Source organism: Penicillium malachiteum, assembly GCF_028827825.1.
Source record: "Penicillium malachiteum strain IBT 17515 chromosome Unknown utg000004l:1.0-4883003.0:1.0-4884900.0, whole genome shotgun sequence".
NCBI lineage: Eukaryota > Fungi > Ascomycota > Eurotiomycetes > Eurotiales > Aspergillaceae > Penicillium > Penicillium malachiteum.
Window position 1 is genome coordinate 1,198,398 of NW_026643097.1, and position 18,938 is coordinate 1,217,335.

At 46.9% G+C, this 18,938-nt stretch overlaps 6 protein-coding genes across 6 annotated transcripts; 3 read left to right on the forward strand and 3 right to left on the reverse strand.

Moving 5' to 3' along the window:
- Nucleotides 1-645: 645 nt before the first annotated feature.
- On the reverse strand, nucleotides 646-1,258 carry N7483_008605 (uncharacterized protein; the record flags this gene model as incomplete). The annotated part of the gene is made up of 2 exons (XM_057092032.1): nucleotides 646-977; nucleotides 1,069-1,258. 2 exons carry the CDS (start codon nucleotides 1,256-1,258, stop codon nucleotides 646-648), a joined length of 522 nt encoding a protein of 173 aa, XP_056943206.1.
- Nucleotides 1,259-1,910: 652 nt separating this feature from the next.
- On the reverse strand, nucleotides 1,911-5,042 carry N7483_008606 (RING finger protein; the record flags this gene model as incomplete). Its single annotated transcript, XM_057092033.1, has 7 exons — nucleotides 1,911-2,590; nucleotides 2,768-3,033; nucleotides 3,086-3,968; nucleotides 4,028-4,307; nucleotides 4,363-4,739; nucleotides 4,833-4,942; nucleotides 4,999-5,042. 7 exons carry the CDS (start codon nucleotides 5,040-5,042, stop codon nucleotides 1,911-1,913), a joined length of 2,640 nt encoding a protein of 879 aa, XP_056943207.1.
- An 854-nt stretch (nucleotides 5,043-5,896) lies between these two features.
- On the forward strand, nucleotides 5,897-6,675 carry nctA (negative cofactor 2 transcription regulator complex subunit BUR6; the record flags this gene model as incomplete). Its single annotated transcript, XM_057092034.1, has 2 exons — nucleotides 5,897-6,326; nucleotides 6,419-6,675. The coding sequence occupies 2 exons, from the start codon at nucleotides 5,897-5,899 to the stop codon at nucleotides 6,673-6,675; spliced, it is 687 nt and encodes a 228-aa protein (XP_056943208.1).
- Nucleotides 6,676-10,215: 3,540 nt separating this feature from the next.
- Nucleotides 10,216-11,621, reverse strand: N7483_008608 (uncharacterized protein; the record flags this gene model as incomplete). The annotated part of the gene is made up of 6 exons (XM_057092035.1): nucleotides 10,216-10,671; nucleotides 10,733-11,030; nucleotides 11,086-11,147; nucleotides 11,199-11,348; nucleotides 11,410-11,476; nucleotides 11,530-11,621. The coding sequence occupies 6 exons, from the start codon at nucleotides 11,619-11,621 to the stop codon at nucleotides 10,216-10,218; spliced, it is 1,125 nt and encodes a 374-aa protein (XP_056943209.1).
- A 1,580-nt stretch (nucleotides 11,622-13,201) lies between these two features.
- On the forward strand, nucleotides 13,202-14,819 carry N7483_008609 (purine-cytosine permease family protein; the record flags this gene model as incomplete). Its single annotated transcript, XM_057092036.1, has 3 exons — nucleotides 13,202-13,576; nucleotides 13,635-13,858; nucleotides 13,916-14,819. The coding sequence occupies 3 exons, from the start codon at nucleotides 13,202-13,204 to the stop codon at nucleotides 14,817-14,819; spliced, it is 1,503 nt and encodes a 500-aa protein (XP_056943210.1).
- A 1,561-nt stretch (nucleotides 14,820-16,380) lies between these two features.
- On the forward strand, nucleotides 16,381-18,861 carry N7483_008610 (uncharacterized protein; the record flags this gene model as incomplete). The annotated part of the gene is made up of 4 exons (XM_057092037.1): nucleotides 16,381-16,383; nucleotides 16,447-17,129; nucleotides 17,182-17,400; nucleotides 17,451-18,861. The coding sequence occupies 4 exons, from the start codon at nucleotides 16,381-16,383 to the stop codon at nucleotides 18,859-18,861; spliced, it is 2,316 nt and encodes a 771-aa protein (XP_056943211.1).
- Between the last annotated feature and the right edge of the window lie 77 nt (nucleotides 18,862-18,938).

Here is an 18,938-nt window from a genome sequence, read left to right on the forward strand (position 1 = left end):
ACTTGAACTTGATCTTGAATAATGGGGTTTAATCCACGTTATCCAGGTTATGTGTATGTCTAACGCTATTCCTATTTAAGCGATATACACTAGAATCACATTTGCCGATATCAGAGCCCTCTGGAGTAGAACAATGTATTAATGCCAACCGTCCATATTCATTAGACTGCAAGCGGGGAATAATCTTATCCAAAAGCGGCCCCTAAACTCGAATCGAGGATTTTCACTGTCAAGATCTTCTTCACCACATGGACGTGACATCATTCTACTCCACCACAACCAATGAGAGAGACTCGGTTCGCTTCATTAGGACTAACCTGAATGACTTTCACCAGTGAGATCGAGCGGGAGCTGACGAAGACATCTGATCTGGACTTTAGCCGACCCCTTTATACACGTGTTCCAGGCCCCTATTGATAGATCATATAGTAAATGGTGTAGGTTTTCATCATGATAATGAATTTATCTGAAGTTGAACATCCTGAATAGCTTATTGAAATGAAATCAATTGAGACATCCCATAGCATCTAACCGTTTCAAAGCATTTACTAGTACTCCGTACATACAAACATTCCAAATCGCATAAGAATCCTATATCTTCACCCATGAAACACTCATATAAATCATGATACCACTGGCTGACACTTATTCCTCCTGCTTATCAGACACAAGACCTTGAATACCCGCCAACCCACTACTAGTGACCTTCTTAGCAGACTCAGCACCTTGAGCCACACCTGAACCAAGGGTATTAATACCCTTAGAACCAGCATCCGTCAAGGTGCCAAAATTTCCATAAGACCCATTCTCATCTTTGCCATTCCTCTCAGCGCGATTAACTCCTTCCTTGGAGACAAATTGACCAACAGGCTTGAGTAGTCCTTTATCGCCAAGTTGATTCCCGAGGAGATTGTTCGTGTCGTCTTGGAGTTGATCGACTTGGTTAACACCAGTGACCTTTGTCTTGGAGAGTGAGTCTATCATACAGAAGATGTCAGTACCATTTGCACACATGGGAACATGGATTCATAGAATCGACGGTGTAAGATTTTTGGTAGACAGAGTTACCTTTAGTCGCATAGGACACTTTGTTATCACCCTTTCCAAACCACTTCAGATACTGGTCTTCGATCCAGGGCATCCATCTCTCGTATCCATTGTTGTATGCTTCTTGGAGCCATTCTTTGTATGTTTGTTTCTCTTGGCTCTGGGTGTTCCCACCAGAGAATAGTTGCTGGACGCTATTAGGAATGCTCATCTTGATACCGGTATGCTTCGTCGGATTTTCAGACGTCAGTATAAGATAAGAGGATCACTTCAGAGAGAACTGGGAGTAAATATACATATATATCACCCTCTAAAACCGGGAATGATATAATTGTTGTCATATTTAACTTCGTATAGATTAACTGGACACCCGATGACGTCAATGGTCATGATCTCAACATTAGAGGATGACGATAGGCACAGGTACCATCTGAACATTGGACTGTATACGTACATCGTACAATGACCTATCAGTCCTGTGTACTTAAATAGGTGTACTATTTAGTAAAGCCAGCTGGCAGTAGTACTACTAGTAGATAGTGTTACGTAGATATAGTATGGGTGGAATCCTACCACTAAGCTGGGCAAGTTGAATATAAGGCTGGTTATTATGTAGTATCTCATTTTTATTGGAAACTACTTTGATATGCACCTCGACTACTACTAGTAGTTCGTATCTATCGTACTAGAAAATCGTTCACCTCGAGGGGACCTCGCGATAGATGGCATGTAGATGTTGAGAAATCATTTCAACAACATTGGAAAGACCGGTAGAAACCATCCAGAACGCCATGTCCATGCCATGAAACTGAAACTGAAACTTTTGTTGATGCAAAGGCCGGGGAAATCACTGAAAATCAAGTCTAAAGCTCATCTTCGTACTTGCAGCTGATGAGGCGGCCGGCCACCATACGTTCTTGTCGACTACCACGACGTTGGCCTGATTTGGCTTTCTCACGGCGCTCTTTCTCGCGGAGCAGTCGTTCACGGTTACGTGCTTCACGCTCGAGTGTGTGAGGGTCCTTCTCTTCAGCTGCCGCAGAAGGTGCCGCGCTGATTCGGGGAGGATCATCGTGGTGGGTTTTGACACGGCGAGTTCGCGGGTTGGTAGAATATTCACTGCCATTGGCAGACTCGGATCGGTCACGGCGTGAGCGCTTGCGGTCCTTGTCACGGTCTCGGCCACTTCCTCGGTCACGGTCGCGTTCACGTTCACGTTCCCGCTGGCGATCCCGATCACGATCCCGATCCCGGTCACGGTCACGGTCACGGTCTCGGTCTCGGTGACGGTCTCTATGCGAATCACGGTCTCGATCGCGGCGGTCTTTTTCGCGCTCTCTATCATGATCTCTATCATGGTCACGATGGCGGCTATCTCTGGTTCGATCTCGATCCCGGTCTTTTTCACGCTCACGCTCCCGATCGCGGTCATCCTTCTGATGGCCAGGTCGATCTCGACTTGTTCGATGGGAGTGTCCAATCCGAGCAGCGAGCTCACTGGGGTTGATTTTGGGTTTCTCTTTGGTACGACCATTCCGATCCTCTGGAATAGGTGATAGGCGATCGGGACGATTGTCACCCTTCCGAGCTGTGCTGCGGCTGCGGCTGCGACTGCGGCTACGGCTGTGGTGGCGACGTGATCGGTGTGATCGGTGGGTGCTTCGTCGCTCTCGCTCTGGTTCTGGTCCTCGCTCTCGCTCCCGGTCCCGGTCGAACCCACGTTCACGATCACGGAAAGCGTCTGAACCAGGTCCCGTCGGCGACAAAGAGCGGTGCTCGGTATTAGAAGTCTTCATCTGTCTGCTGCGCCTTTTCCGACCCTGATTTTGGGCGGAGCTATCGGTCTTAGGAAGATTGTCAATGGACTCTGGGCGGGGTGGTGAGGGTGATCGAGACCAAGATTGACCTTTAGGCGGGTGAGGTTGAGATGGTCCTTGAGATGGAGAATTGGTCGCGGCCGAATCCTGAGGAGTATCGGGGTTGCTGCTGCTTGAATCAGATCTCGACCTTCTAGTCTCATAATCTACAAGATGCTTACCTCTGTGCTGTCGCTGGCATATTGTTTCCTGCCGAGGGATTCCCTTGATAAAAGCCTCGCTGTCGCAAGACACTTGTATTAGGCAATCCTTCTCTCATTGCACGTGGCGCTGCAGGTGCTCCTTCAACCCCAGGATTGGTTCCTTCTAGATGAGGTTGAATCCCCGGGTTACCCCAAAAGGGTGGCTCTCGCATGTAGCCCCTGCGATACCCCATGCCCATATGTCCTTCATAGTCACCTCGTCCACCGAGCATAGATTCATTTAGGCTATCAATTGTGGGGATACCCTGCAACTGTTGAGCATCATTTTCTGCTGATGGAGCTTCCGCATTCGCATTCATATCTGCCGAGTTGGTATTGGCATCTGTCGTGGGCTCAGTACTACCGCCTTTAATCGCTTGAGAATCCTCGCCACCAGCTATGTCATTGGAGTCTTCCAGGGGGTTATCAGACAGAAGCGGGCGATCAGGGACGCCAGAGTTAGTAAATGGAGCAGAGTGGCCTTGGCCATGGCCTCCAAATCCACCTCGACCAGAGGCGCCTTGGTAATATCCACGGCCTCGGCCTCGGAACCCACCATGGCCATATCCTGAGCCGTAGTAACCAGACTGAAAGGCAGGGTTAGGGTAAGACATATTAGATCCGCCAAATGCTCCTCCATACGGAGGGCCCGAGCCATTTGCAAAAGCATTTGGATTGAATTTATCTTGTCCTTGGCCACCTTGCCACATGTTTTGCTGTAAGTTGTCCCATCCTAATGAACCATACATGCCCTGACCGTTGTAGTTCATCCCCATGTTCATGCCCATACCAGTCATGTTCATCCCGTAATCTCCGAACATCCCCTGATTTGCGGCCATCGGATTCATTGCCCCAGACATACCTATGATGCATACTGTCAGTCAATGAATCAGTGAGCTGGAGTGTGGTGATACTGCATACCCATTTGATTCGAAAAAGGAAACATTGAGTTAGACATGAAGGCATTTGTTCCATTCATACCACCAGTGCCACTAGTGTTGTTCCATCCCATACCGGGGAAGCCACTAGTATTTGTATTCGTTGCATCTGAGTCACCTGGTTCAGCACCCTCCTGTTGCGTCGAAGGGGCAGATGCGTTGGGAGCCGTTCCATCTGTGTTGGTGGAATCTTCGTGAACAGGAGCATCCGCGTCTAAGGGATCAACCGGATGCATGTCCTGGTCATCAGATGACTCATGTGGCTGGTTGAAAATGTCAGTCTGAAGGAACAGAGAGAGGAAAAGAGGAGGAACGAACCTTATCTATTGCCTGTTGTGACTCAACTCCATTCATATCTCCCGTGCTCTCACTTTGCACAGGTAAATTCTCGGCTGCCAGGTCGCCTGCGGGTTCCTGAGGTACTGCTGCGTCGGTCTCCCCGGGGGATACCTGTGGCACTGACTCCATTGTGGCTGAGCCAGTAGTAGGATCAGTGGGTGTATTCGCACTCTCTACTGGTGTCGGTACAGTTGGTGTTGGTGGTGCGGCTGCTTGACGTTCCTTCTCACGTTTCTTCTCTTCAGTCCGGAGGTATGCTTTCAGCGTTGTGCGCAGTGCTTTATTGGGCTTGCATAGATCTGGAGAGACTGGAGTATGTGCGCAAACGGGACAGGTATTAGGCAGGGAAGTCTGGCCTATAGACAGGTTTCTCAGTTAGCGGTTGCTCTTCTGGATTTTTTTTTTCTTTGAACCGTTGGTGCAACAAGATTTCACGCGAAGAAGCTTACAAGATTCGCAGATTGACTGGTCACAGCATGGCAGGCGAAATGCATTTACCGCCAGCGTGTTGCAGATGGCGCATCGCAGCTTCATGGGAATTTCGTCCCGAGACATGCTGCTAAAGTGGATGTTAGTTGGTTGAAGAAATCGGTGGTGGGGGTGAGGGGAATTCACCTGGCGATGTCCATCAGACCAGCTGGCGGATCTGCCACGGCCATGGCGACTATGAAAAGCTAACGGATGAACCGTTTCCTGTTGTGAACTTGGGTGCAAGATGATCGTAAAAAGTGACGAACAACGCGATATGGAATTGAAGGATCGGAAAAAGGTTTCCCCGATGCCATACAATATTCTAGTCAACTGGTGTGCCCTTAGATATGGATATAGGAAATGGCTATATAAAGCCCTGCACATGTGGATATTTGGAAGAAATATTTGCTATTCACGATCTATATAAAATAAAGAACAATCTATATACTTTGTCTCAGATTAGATCAAGTAATTTATGGTCCTTCATCAGTTTCCTGCGATACCATAGTGGTGTCATCAGGGTTGCCTCGGGTTGCTCTATCATCATAGACAGGGATCGGATACTAGAGCCGATCCAGAAATGCGACAAAAGAAAGAATAAGAATAAAAAGAAACGGAGTAAATAGAAGACAAAAAGGGAAAATCAAAAATAGAAGCAACCCTGAAGAATGTTCAAGGACTCCTATACTCCTACTGGTAAGCACAGAGTCTCCAAAGAAAACGCGTCTATTAAGTAAATATGGAGAGGGGAAACATAATAGATAGGATCAAAAAGAGCCTACATACTACACAAACCAATAGAATATAATCATGAAAAAAGATATGATCATATGTAGTAGAGAGTAAAACAGCCCTGGAGTAAAAAGAGTGAAGTTAAACCCTGCACATATGTGTAATGAAGGGAGAAGAAAAACGATCCACCGGGCACTTAAAAAGTCGTGACCGCCCCAAACTTCCCGCCATCATTTTCTTCCTCGAAACAATCCCCCACCACCGACCTCCATGGAATCTCTTTTGTTCCCCTGCTAGTGAAAGCTACAGCATGACAGAGGACAACTATCGACCAAGATCTCCTGATTTCTCTTCTCCGCTTCCCCCGAACCCCACTCAACCTTACGCGCCCTTGAGTAGCCCACTAGCGCATCGCGCTTCCTACGACGCCTCGCCTTTCTTCAATACGTACCAGCCTTCGAGCTCGAGTCGCGTTCCCCAGCAGTACGTTCCACCTGATCATATCGCCTTTCAAGACGAAATGGCCCGACGCTCATCACGCCTGCAGCCCGAGGACCCGCCCGTCCCCGAGCCCGCAATGCCCGCAACAATGCCTGTCGCGATACCAGAAGATCCCCCACAGACTCGCCCCGGCGCCGGTATCGAAGTGAAAACCAAGTTCCCCGTGGCACGAATTAAGCGCATCATGCAAGCAGATGAAGATGTGGGCAAGGTCGCGCAAGTGACTCCCGTCGCAGTTTGTATGTGCAACTCATTCTTCTTCTCCCATCTTACTCCCACGTCGAATTGTCACGGGATCAAAGCTCACTAATTGTTTTCTTTTCCATATTAGCCAAAGCACTCGAGCTCTTTATGATTTCTTTGGTCACCAAAGCCGCCCAGGAGGCACGGGACCGTAACTCGAAACGCGTCACTGCAGCCCACCTCAAACAAGCCGTTGTCAAGGATGAAGTTTTGGACTTTCTCGCTGATATCATCGCCAAGGTCCCTGATCAGCCTGCCGGTCGGAAACACGAGGACGATGGTAGTGATCAGAATGAAGGTCGCCGGAAGCGTGGTGGACGTCGACCCAAGGAAGAAAGCGACTAAGTATGTTGCAAAAGAGGAGGACAAAGAATCTAAAAAGAACAAAAAACACGATTCACGACATCCTAGAATGGGGAAAGGCAACTGGCGCATTTAATGATTGGTGGGGATTTGGATTTTTGCTCTGTGTTTGATTGAACATGGAATCTTGGGGCGTTGGGGCAGGTTGGATTCGACTTAGGAGCGCATTTTCATGTGAATACTTAATTTTCATGCGGGTATTGTCCTGCTTGGTGAGTCCTGCCATGGACTGACATGATCTTCAAAAGGTTTCTATTCAAGCCGTAGTCGTAAGTGTAGTCATGGCCTCGAGGTTGGTATGCCTCATGTGGAATAACTTGGTGTAGGCTGAGATGAAGTCAGAGGATCCATTATAGTTGAGTGAAGGGGGAGAAGGGTAACAACTCAGCCCAGCTGGCCTAGCAGTTAGCGGTCTCTGACTCTTAAAAAGGACAGAAATATTGATCAGGAAAATGTCGGGTCCTGGTCAGTGGCTGAACTCACACCGGCGGGCGGGCAGGGACTCGGAAGTAGCTTCGACTGAAGCTACGGGCATTCAAATGTTCTTTTTTTTGAATTTTTGACATTTTTATATAAAAAACTTTGCTTTTTCTATTTCTCTTTTCAGAAACCCGAAATAATTAATATTGAGTGAGATATCAAGGGTTATGATGTGGCGATGGATGTATCAAGTGAGGCTATTCGCAGCGACTATGTATTTCGTACAATGAAGGGGTTCGATCCCCGCCCCACCCCTTTTTTATTTCTTTTTGATTCCCCATGAAGTCTCATGTCAGTAATCAATTGACATATGGACCTGGTGTTCACTTTTGATTATCTTCAAGGGCCCATGTTTCGTATATCAGCCTCTTCTATCAATTCCGAGTCAACTTGATCCTTTCAGCACCCATCTAAAATGGCTACTAGCAATGACCCAGATGAAGTGCTAATCCCCTCTTACAGATCCTACTTCCAATATATGTCCGAGTATCCATTATCACCACAATCCTCCCCGGGTCGTACAGAGCGATCTTGATTATCCATATTAAACCTGCCGAGGTCGGAAGCGAATACCCCCAAAGGTTCTCATCGATTATTAGAGATACACATATCAACGCGTATTTATGCCCAGTTCGGAGCTCCCAGAATAAATTGCTTACTACAAGCTTTATCACTTGACCCGCGAGCTGGACCAACTAGGCTTGTCGCCCAAGTACATACTCGGACAACACCAACACCAACGACAAGCTGGTACTTGGTGTTGAGTTGGCCATGTGATGGATTATACTGCCCGTGCTAGGTATGCAATCGTGACTGCACTGCTCTACACGAAGACATGATGATGGATTTACATCCTGAAGTTCAAGTTGCAGAGGTCCCTGATGCCCGGGGCCTGCTAGTGAGATACACTTGTGCGAGTAAAAATGGCCCAGGGTGGATCGCATAAGTCATGATTGCTCTGACTCGGAGTTTTCTTCAAGTTTCCATGGTTGAATACACATGTGAATATATAAGTTCATATTACCCCTGTTTTGGATTACACTGAACCGACGATGCTTTAATAAGTAGTAGTCCTAGTTGATGAGAGTTGTCGGCTCGGCGATATTATATTACACAATGCGCTAGTCTCAGCCATCAATTACCTAGAGATGCAGAACAACTTGAATTCAACACCCATCTGAACGGTGGCTTGGCTTGAGGAGGTACCTTCATATTCCAACTTGGACAAGTATTTCTGCCTGATAACATTTTCATTCAATCACAGAACACATACTCGCACATATGGGTAAAAAACATGGTCTATGAGTACACGAGCCAGCGAATTGACACTGCAGCAGCTACGGTCCGTCAATCCTGGCCTGAAATACCCTGATTCTCTGCGCGGCGCTATTTTCACTCGCAGCCTCATTTCGCACTCAATTAGCGAATTGGCAACCGAGGGATTGAAATCATATGCGAAATTACAAGGGGAGTCAGGAGTTATGCACATTGAACCACGTATTTACTCCAGATGTTCCCGACTCGGAAAAAGGTTCTACACCGCTACTAGTAAACCAAGCCCTGAGGTACTAAGTTTGAGCTAACATTGCTGACTCCGTGTTTTGGTGAGGCCTTTAGATTGGAAGAAGCTCACGAATAAATACAGGATATTTGGGTGCTCTTTGCTCATACTTGGACAATACAAGCGTTGAATACCGATGCAATCAATGCTGTTGCGAATGATCAAGATTTGAATCCTGAATTCTGTTGTCATCAAACTTGGAGCTTGAATAGATTCCTGTTTGAAGCCAAAGAACAATTTACAGCTGGGCACTATAGTAGTACAAGAGCACTACTCATTTTCGGTGTGTTTAGTCCAAAATGCTTCCAGATTTCATAAAATCGATGGTGAGGTCATGAATAAGACACGGAATTATGTTAGTGGATACTAGCATTCGTCAAGGCCACGCACGAGGCTCTGCACTGTTCAGGTGAATCTAATCCACTTCTTCGATGCATTGATACATATGGTTACGGATTGATGAACATCCTACTCCGTAAGGTTTCAATTATTGGAACATCATGATATACTGGGCTCCGATCTACATATGGAATGATATACCTACTCACATCATGATGTGCAGATCTTGATATAGCTACTCGCCGGCGGAGAATTGATTGGGCAATTGCCCGCTGGCGAGGAACTTGAATTTGAAATCCATAATTATTTGGCCCTAAAATCCATAGATAGCCACTCGCGAGAAGTCGGAATTGAAAATTATTTTGAACACTCAAGTGATGCTAGGAGCTGACTCAGTGAATGGTAAGTCACTAGATATTTTGAGTCAATATCAATGTGTACTAGTGCGAGAAGCTATGCAAGCTCACCTTTTCCCTAAAATAATATTGTCGAAGCTCAAGATTTGTAAACCCCTAACCTCAGACCATAGTGGGCCCTCGGCATCTGCGGAGTTACAGGCATCATTGGTATTAACTGCGCTACTTGTAGTGGCCGGAATACCGGCAGGATGGTTCTGGTCGCGTGGAATTTTATGAAGTTACGCTATTGATTGATCTAACCAAAAGAATCCAAATCTAGAATAAATTATTATGGGTATTGTTAATCTAATCCATACCACCACGTGTGCACTAATCAACGGCGCCTAATCACGCTAGAACATTGTAGCTTCTAGTCATCTCCGAGACATCAGTCCAGATGTCTTCAGCTTATCTACTCTCACATAATCATGATCGCTTAGGTCGCTAGGAAACGTCCTGTTCGCATGATGCTTCCACATCCTGAGTGTGGCTTGCAACCAACCGGAATCCTTCCGATATGACATTTCCTTCTTTTGGGACCTCATTCTGTGCGAGTTCTGATAACCCAGATGGATATTTTCAAGTTCTTCAGGGTCCTCAATTTTGAGATTTTACGTACAATTTACGTACAAACATAATTCATAGATCAAATAAAAAAAATCGTAAAATTCGCTTCCCTCCCTTTAAATAATACTAAATAATAAATATGGTCTCAACCGATATATTTTGGCATCCGTGTGGCTTTTAACTCTTCTCAACAACAATCTCGGTTGTTTTCCAAATTTGAGGGTCCCCAGGTCCATCACCCTGGCCAGAGCCGGATCGATTGCTATCGCCCGTAGATGCGGCCGAAGTATGTGCATACTTCATGTTGTTCATTTCGATAATGTGCTCCCGGCTTTCACCAATAGTTCCCATGCTATACATTGCATTTGCACGGCTGGATCTCTGATCCACGCCCGTTCTCGCCCTAGAAGCGGCTGCAGATGCGTCTGTTCCGTATGGTCCATACTTGGGTGTGGTTTTTGTGTTATTGCTGTGGGACTTGAGGAAGCTCACTGTTGATCGAGCTAGGGACCAGACGAATGGTGCGTTTGTTACCCAAACACCGATCGAGGCTTCGCGGAGGTACCAGAATTGGTAGCTGCTGTCGTAGATGTCGTGGAATGTGAAGTATTTGGAGATGATTGCGCACAGAATCTGAGGTTTTTTGTTAGTTTATATGCGGAGGGTTGAAGATTGGTTGTTTCGTTATACTTACCACCACGATACCCATTGAAAATACCACTAGAACGGGGAGCTTCGTTCGCATTGGCAGACGGGTGCGGAATAACATTGGTAAAATGACTAGCAGAATGGCAATATCCGAGCTGAGATTGAAGACACATTGTACGATTTCATATCGGAAGTAGGTGGCGCATTCACGATGCGGTGGTGGGAGAGTCCAGTATCCGGTCAGAGGGTGACAATTGAGGAATAAAGTCAACTCGGTGGCTAGCCAGCCCAAGAACGTATAAGCGGCGCAGATTTTCACGAGTCGGTGCTGTTTAAGATTGGATCTGCCATATATCAGGGAAATTGTCCAGGGTTTCGTACATCGTTGTGATCACTTACGTGAGGCGGAAATACACCATCAACATGCATGCCTTTAGAGAGTAGATGGTACATAGCTGACACTAATAAAGGTTAGATGGATGAATAACGAGTTTGATTTTTGAACAACGTACGTTCTCCGAGGCAAACTCGATCTTTGATCCCAGAACTCGCTCACGGATGTCTTGCGCAGTAAAGGTTTCAAATTCACCAGGTTCATACAATGAACTACCTCCACCCTCGGCAATTTTGATATTTGTAACGACGAAAGCAGTGTACCAACTCTAGTTTTTTTTTGGTTAGTAACTGAGTTCCAATGTTTCACGTAGGGTCTGGATGACGAACTATAGCCATAAACATAAGGTAATCCTCAATTTGTAGGTGGAACTTCATTCGTTTATATCGGGCGTATCTGTTGCCAAGTCAGCCATTTCTTCAGTCTGAAAAGCTTAAGAGATCACTCACAATCGGACGACGAAGAACAATATACCAATGCTGTACATGATCCATGACTCGACCACGAGCTCATGCGGTGACCCTCCGCCCTGGTTTGTCATGATGTTATTGTGACAGTTTAGAACATTGCTCTAAAATGGTGGAGGAGGAGGTTCGAGAGCATGAAATGTATGTGGGAAGTGGGCGTGGCAATGTGTGGAGCACGGGTTTCGATCGCATCCTTTTTCGCACTAAATGCACTAAATCCAATCGTGGTCGAAGACCGAGACCACACCATATACGGAGTATGTGGGGACTATCTCAAGAACACCGGGGTGGATCCTAATTTATTCGTATGTACAATGTAATTGAAGGATTCTTGACGGAGTAATCCATTCAGGAGGGGTACATCCAGCTTCCAAATTTTCATTTTATGGAGTGTTACTCCGTAGTGACGCCAACCTTCCAAGTTAGAGTCTAGTTGATCTTTAGTTGCGAAATTTTTCCAAATATTCTAAGGACATTCCCGGCGGAGTCCGCATTTTACACCTAGATATTTCCGATGCTGATTGAGAGTAAGCAGATCCATAGTAGTATACCCTCAATGAGTCTTTTTTTTCTCTCTTAAAAGAAAAAAAACCCCTCAAAATACTAGTATTTACTTGGCCTCCCATAATGGCAGGGATTGTCAGACAGGGATTGGATGATCGGTACCTACTCCTCATTCTTCAGCAAATGTACCTCTACGCCTTTGGTACACTAAGCAGGGGTCTTAGTTCGAATGTTCCTGATAAATTCATATCAAATTGAAAAATTCATGCAAGCCACATGGGCATGAGGATTCAAAGTTTGACCAGGATTGTTCTGTGTGCAGGGAAGATTATAAATTAATTAAAATCATAAGAGAATGGTGGCCGATAATTCCGTCCGATTGGACTAATATCATAGACTAGTATGTAAACGAGGACCTGCAGATGCCCAGGTAGTATTTAGTACAGACTAAACATGCAGGGTGACCCATATCAGACTCCACTTTACGCGTACATGTAGGCTGATCTCGGGGGCTGCATGTTGATACCTACTCTTTTTGGTCTTTAACCCATCGCCGTGCACATGTGCACGAACCATCATTGCAAGATTCTATTCCAAGGTCCTGGTTAGAGGGGCAATTCCATTAAAGATCGCCATTGATTTTTTTGATTAATGTGATGGGATATGGATATCATTAATTCGGTTTTTGTACATCTCGGTAAATAGAAATATGAACTTTTCCCTTATCGATCATCTATGCGAATGCGAACCGAGCCGTCTTCTGGGCTAAGCCCAACAAAGCTTGGAACAGCTTGGCGATGCTTAGATCTGTAATGACATGGAATTGTTCCAAGATTTTTTTATAGCTGATAATTTAGCGTTGCTTTCAATTGGGCCGCGGAGTTCCTAGTTTCGGAGCCCTGCATTTTAGAACCGGCCGACCGCATTGATAGGTTCCCCCCCCCCCCGTGCATTGTGCCACATCCGACTTTTTACATAAAACTTCCTAGCGGCTATTACTTTCTGAGGCCTTTTTTCTTTTTTTTCTTCCTTTGTTCTGTGCATGAGCCCATTTAAATATTTGACTATATAGTCATTTCTTGCCATTGTTCTGAAAGGCTAAATCTATTTTTTTTTATATTTTTTTTGCCTTCGAACATGGTTAGCGAAAATGGATGAGGAGAAGGGAATTCAGACCCCTACGGTCACCTCTGAGCCATCATCATCATTAGGCCCGCAGAATGCCTTTACCCGATTTAATGATCGCTTTACCTCGCTTGACTTGGTTGAAGCGCGCGGCATTGAGCGTGTTCCTGAATCACAGCGCATGAAGGATGTGACTGCCGGTGATTACATGCAGATGGCCCTGCTTTGGTTTAGTACCAATATTACCGCCAATAATATGGCCGTCGGTATGTTGGGTCCTTTGGATTACTCTCTCGGTTTTGTCGACTCTGCCCTACTTGCCACCTTTGGTGCTCTGCTGGGTGCGGCTGGTGTCGCCTATATGGGAACCTTTGGTCCTGCCAGTGGTAACCGAACCATGGTATGTTATATCTCCTTCTGGATATGATAAGTATTACAATATGCTGATTTGTGTATAGGTCATTGCTCGTTTCTTCATGGGATACTGGCCCAGCAAGCTGTGTGCCCTGTTGAACATCTGTATCATGTTGGGTTACGGTATGGTTGACTGTGTCGTCGGTGGACAAATTCTGTCGGCTGTCTCTGGAGGTGGCATGTCTGTCGTTGTCGGTGTTGTCATTATCGCTATCATCACTTGGATTGTTGTCCTGTTTGGTATGCGTGTGTTCCACATTTACGAACGGTACGTTTCTCATACTACAATCTATTTCCTCCATATGCATACTAACATACCTCCCAGATGGGCCTGGATCCCCCAGCTTATCGCTGCGTTTGTTCTGGTTGGTTGCGCTGGTCCCAAGTTTGACACTTCAATTCAGACCACTGGTGATTCTGCTACTGTCGCTGGTAACCGACTGTCTTTCTTCTCCCTGTGCTTGTCCGCATCGGTCGCATGGGCCCCCGCCGGTGCCGACTTCTACGTCTACTTCCCTGAGAAGACTGCCAAGTGGAAGACCTTCACCATGACTTTCCTCGGTGTCGGTCTGTCTCTTACCTTTGCCAACCTTCTCGGTGTCGGTCTTGGCTCTGGTGCTATTAACAACGCTACCTGGGCTGCTGCCAATGATACCTCGTCTGGCGCGTTGATTATGGCCGGTTATGAGGGTCTCGGTGGCTTCGGAAAGTTCCTCGGTGTGCTGGTCGCTCTGGGTCTGATCGCCAACAACATTCCCGGTACCTACTCCGCCTCTCTTGGCTTCCAGATCCTTGGTCGCTACGCCGAGAGACTGCCTCGTTGGTTCTGGTCTTGCGTTGGTGTTATCATCTACTTCGTCTGTGCGCTTGCCGGTCGCAACCACTTGTACGATATCTTCGAGGACTGGCTTGCTCTGATGGGTTACTGGGTGTGTATCTACCTCAGCATCTGCCTTGAGGAGCACTTCTTTTTCCGCTGGAACACAGGCTTCGTGTGGGAGGACTGGGCGGACCAGTCGAAACTTCCTATCGGAATTGCCGCCATGGCAGCCTTCCTCATCGGCTGGGCCGGATCCATTGTCTCCATGGACGAGATCTACTATGTCGGTCCCATTGCGAAGATGGTTGGTGATGATTACGCTGATCTTGGTATCTGGGTCGGCTCTGGCTTCGCACTAATTGTTTACCCACCCCTGCGCTGGCTGGAGCTGAAGAAGTTCAACCGTTGATTGGTTGCGCTTTGTATATTTATGTACATGATTTTTTTGTTTCGATGATGTTGATCCGACCTTTACGCTCTTTCCCTATTACTAGAATAATAGCCCCCAGTATGTCTGGGGTGCAAAATTGGATTGATTGCGGGCTTTGATCTTATTCATCCCATCAATCAGCGAGTCACGCGACCGCAGATCCATATATCCGAAATACAATATGAATAAAATTTATTTCAATCAATACTCAATTGTTCCTGTTTCAAATATAGCACATGCAGTAAGAGAAAAAGAAAATAGAATGCAAATTTGCACACGTGCGTCACGATGCAATCTACACGATGCTAGAGCTGCACATGTGTCCTCCCGCAAGGAAACATTCAAAATGATTGACAATTCAAGTTCGATTCACCATATGTCTGACCCTAGGGACTCGGACATTCAAGTTCAAGTTCAAGTTGGTATGTCACTGGCAAATGAGACTGGACAAGCGTGGAATTTTTTGTATTTCCTCCTTACATATGCACACTGGCATGTGTCACACGGTGATGATAGTATATATCAGCTTGAAGATCAAGGTGTACATACCTAGGTATGTATATTTAAGTTTGTAGTATGTTTTGGTAGGCATCCCCAGAGTGTAAATCTGAATAATATGATTCGAACTCCAGGGCTTGAATTGGGACTTTAAACCTTCAAGTTCAAGTTGGAACTGGAATTAAGAAGAACTCGATAGTTATCAAATGCTTGCTTTAAGTTCAATCTTCCAAGAATTGTTGAATCGATGTTAGGGGCTCGAAGATCAATGCATCAATCTCAACTAGATAGAGCACAAGATTCGAAAAGAGAAAATTCGAAGCACTGGCAGTTGAGAGTCACGACACTTCCAAGGTTAGAGCTCAACAGTATAATATAAAAGTGGAAAGAGACCCATCGGCTTGCCGGACTATGCACATGTGCTCTCAGCATTGATCCAGTGGTTGGACATATCCGACTCGGACTAGTTGACATCAAAGTACTATTTACTCCTTCTCTTTTCTCAATCGCTAGATGTCTCTCTGGCCTATATGAAGCTTTTGATCGAGTGCAATACAATAAAATATCAGCAAATGACTCTCATTGTTACAAAATCAAGGTGTTTGTATTCAAAATGCTCGACATCAGGGGCTGAAAAGACCATTTCGAATTAAATTTACATCTTTATGTTGATTGAAATGAGAGCTAAAAGGAGTAACAAAGACGACTAGAAGTTGACGAACTCAATTACTTTCGTAGTCTCCAGGGCTGAATAGTTCATAAAAGTCCAGCCCATCGGGGCTGCGGAGTCGATCGCCGCAACACGAGATTCCACCCCGGGGATCCACTCCCACCATCAACCCCGTCTTCACTCTTCTCCCAACGCGTGGGATGATGCTGTTGCAGCATGGATTTTGTGTGTATTACCAACAGAAGTTATGGAATCGCGTGGTTGCTGACTACCCCTAGTGGTCTCGTCTTATTGGTGGCTCGCGCGCACTGTCTAAGAACTCCCGAGCAACCTCCCCGACTGAGAGGCTAACAGCATTTAAACGCGCCTGCAATGGTCTTCAGGTACTCCATTTTCCAACGAAAGCCGCCGCTCTGATCTGATCATGATTCTTTATAGCAAATATGGCGATCGAATAATACCCCCGCGGGTGAACAACCCATCGCTCACGCGCGTACCTACATCGAACGATTGAACTCGATCCTCAGTGACGAATCCCGAGGACCGGCTCCCCATCCCTGTGTAGCATATGCTGCGTCTTCACAGATCTTCGTGACCGTCACCAAACTTGCTCTCTCCTACTACGATGAGCAATTGCTTCGTTCCGCCACGGTATTCTTCAACACCCTGATTGATGCAGAGGTAGACGGCGTGGTTGATAACCGGCTCTTTGCCCGTGCAATGGTAGATCTGGTTCGGCGAGCAGACAAGGGCTCAGATGAGACTGAAGGGAGATTAGTGGAGCTGCTATTCGGTATTGCCAACAACATCCGTCTACAGCCCACCATTCTGCCAGCGTGGTTCGTGCCTCGAGTGACCCCAGTCAGCCAGGACGGGGACTCAGGTGCGGCCCCTGGGGCGGAATTTGCGGGTGCTACGCGTAAAGACGAGTTCCCATTATTCTACCTTCTGGTCGACTACGTACATAATGAGGGCCGGGCGGGTGACTTTGCACGAACTGGTCTCCTATACTTGATCGAGACGGCGTCGCGGTCAAAGAACTTGGAGAAATGGTTAATTGAAAGTGATCTGGCTACACTGATGGCTACGGGTCTAGGTGCATTGTACAGCCAATTGGGAAGGTGAGTAATAGTTGGTATCTCCAACGATGAACGAATTGCTAATAGATCTCAGTCTGTGCTTCCCCTCCATTGATGAGGAGACTCCCCGTATAATCGCACTTTCCGATCATGCCGACGAGATAACGGCCCTTAAACCCGCTTTGGGGGAAGCTATGGATGCTTTCATGTCATATCTCCTGTTCTGGCAAGACACAATCGACCACTGCAAATCTGCGGAGGTCAACGATACCCTTCTGGATCATTTCCAGGTTCTTTTCCTTGAGCAACTATTGTAAGACCCAGCTCAGTTTGGTTCATGCTTCTGTGTACTAACGAATCCAGATACCCATCTTTATTAGAATCCTCCGACGTGGCTGGTGGTTCAACGGCGGCTGTATTGACCTACCTGTGCCGCATTCTGGATTCCATCGACCAAGGTGAATTAGTCCACCGGATCCTGCATTTTCTTTTGGCTTCATCGCCACCACCGGAAAAGCAAATGGATATGTCGGCCAGTCGGCGAAAATCGCTCACTGTGCTGGCTGCGTTGGCCTCCGAGGTGGCACAACCTTCTCCATCTCTTTTCAACTTGCGTGATCTTGCGCTTCTAGGACTTCAGTCCACCAACCGCCAAACCGTGTTAGCCACACTGCGTCTCTTGAATGTCATTCTTCAACGCCATCATCCATTTGCCCGGGCACTTATTCATACGGTCCCTGGTCTGCCAACCCAACAGCGCTCCGTTGGTGCATTTAATGCGGAGCTAGAACAACTCCTCGCAATGGGAAAATCTCTGATCAATGAGCCGACCCTGAACGAGTCTTATGATAATTATGTCGCGGATGCAACTTGGGTACTTGAGTCTCGCCTTTGTCTCCCCGTCTCCGTGGAACAGGACGAGGATTCAATCCCTCTGCCTCTCCAGCTCCAGCAAGATGATCCGATCGTACAGGCTCTACTGAGCTGTGTTGATTCCTTCTTCAGCAACAGTGTCATCGTCAACCTGGCACTCACTGGAGTTCTCATGAGTCTGGCCTCGTCTCATCTGTTCTCCCTGGATGGATGGGTACTGGTCGACCCGGCTCAATACGACTCTTCTGAGGAGTCTTCGGACGAACTCTCTCATGTTCGTCAAGCCTATCAGTCGCCGACATGGCCTGATACAGCTAATCCCACATTGACTTCAGCCTTCAAAAAGCTGGTAGATCAGGTGCACCAGTGGCAGCAAGATCTACCGGACTTTGATGTCCTGGTTGCTGCTCGCCGTGACCTGCTTCACCGTGAGGACCGTCCACAGACTCCGACACGTCCTTTGGAGTCTTCTGAGACCCCGGCTCCATTGTCCGCCGATCGTTCGCGTCCCTCATACCCTGGATCTCCAGATCAATCAGTTCCTGGCTCACGTGGTCGATCCCCTCAGTCAGTGAACACCTCAGGAATGCAGCCTAGCCTAATGCGGGGTGAACCATCTGGGCGTCCAATTGACTCTCGGGGCTCCTCGGTTTCCCGTGCCTCCGCGGCGGAAGCTCTCCGCCAGCGGCTAGCCATGCCATTTCCACCCCCGACACCCGGACCTCCTGCAACGGAAACTGTGGAGACAAGTTCCGAGCAGGACGCCGATCATGAAGCACGGCCAACTGTTACTCTAGGTCACGTTCTCACCAATGTGGTAATTCTTTATGAATTTTTACTTGAGTTATCTGCGGTAGTGCAGGCACGGGGAAGCCTTTTTGAAGAGGCTGGATATACTTAAGGAGGTGGGTTTCAATCTAGGAATTGATTGTATAGAACTTGAATCTTTTCAAATTACCAAAGGCTATTTATATACAT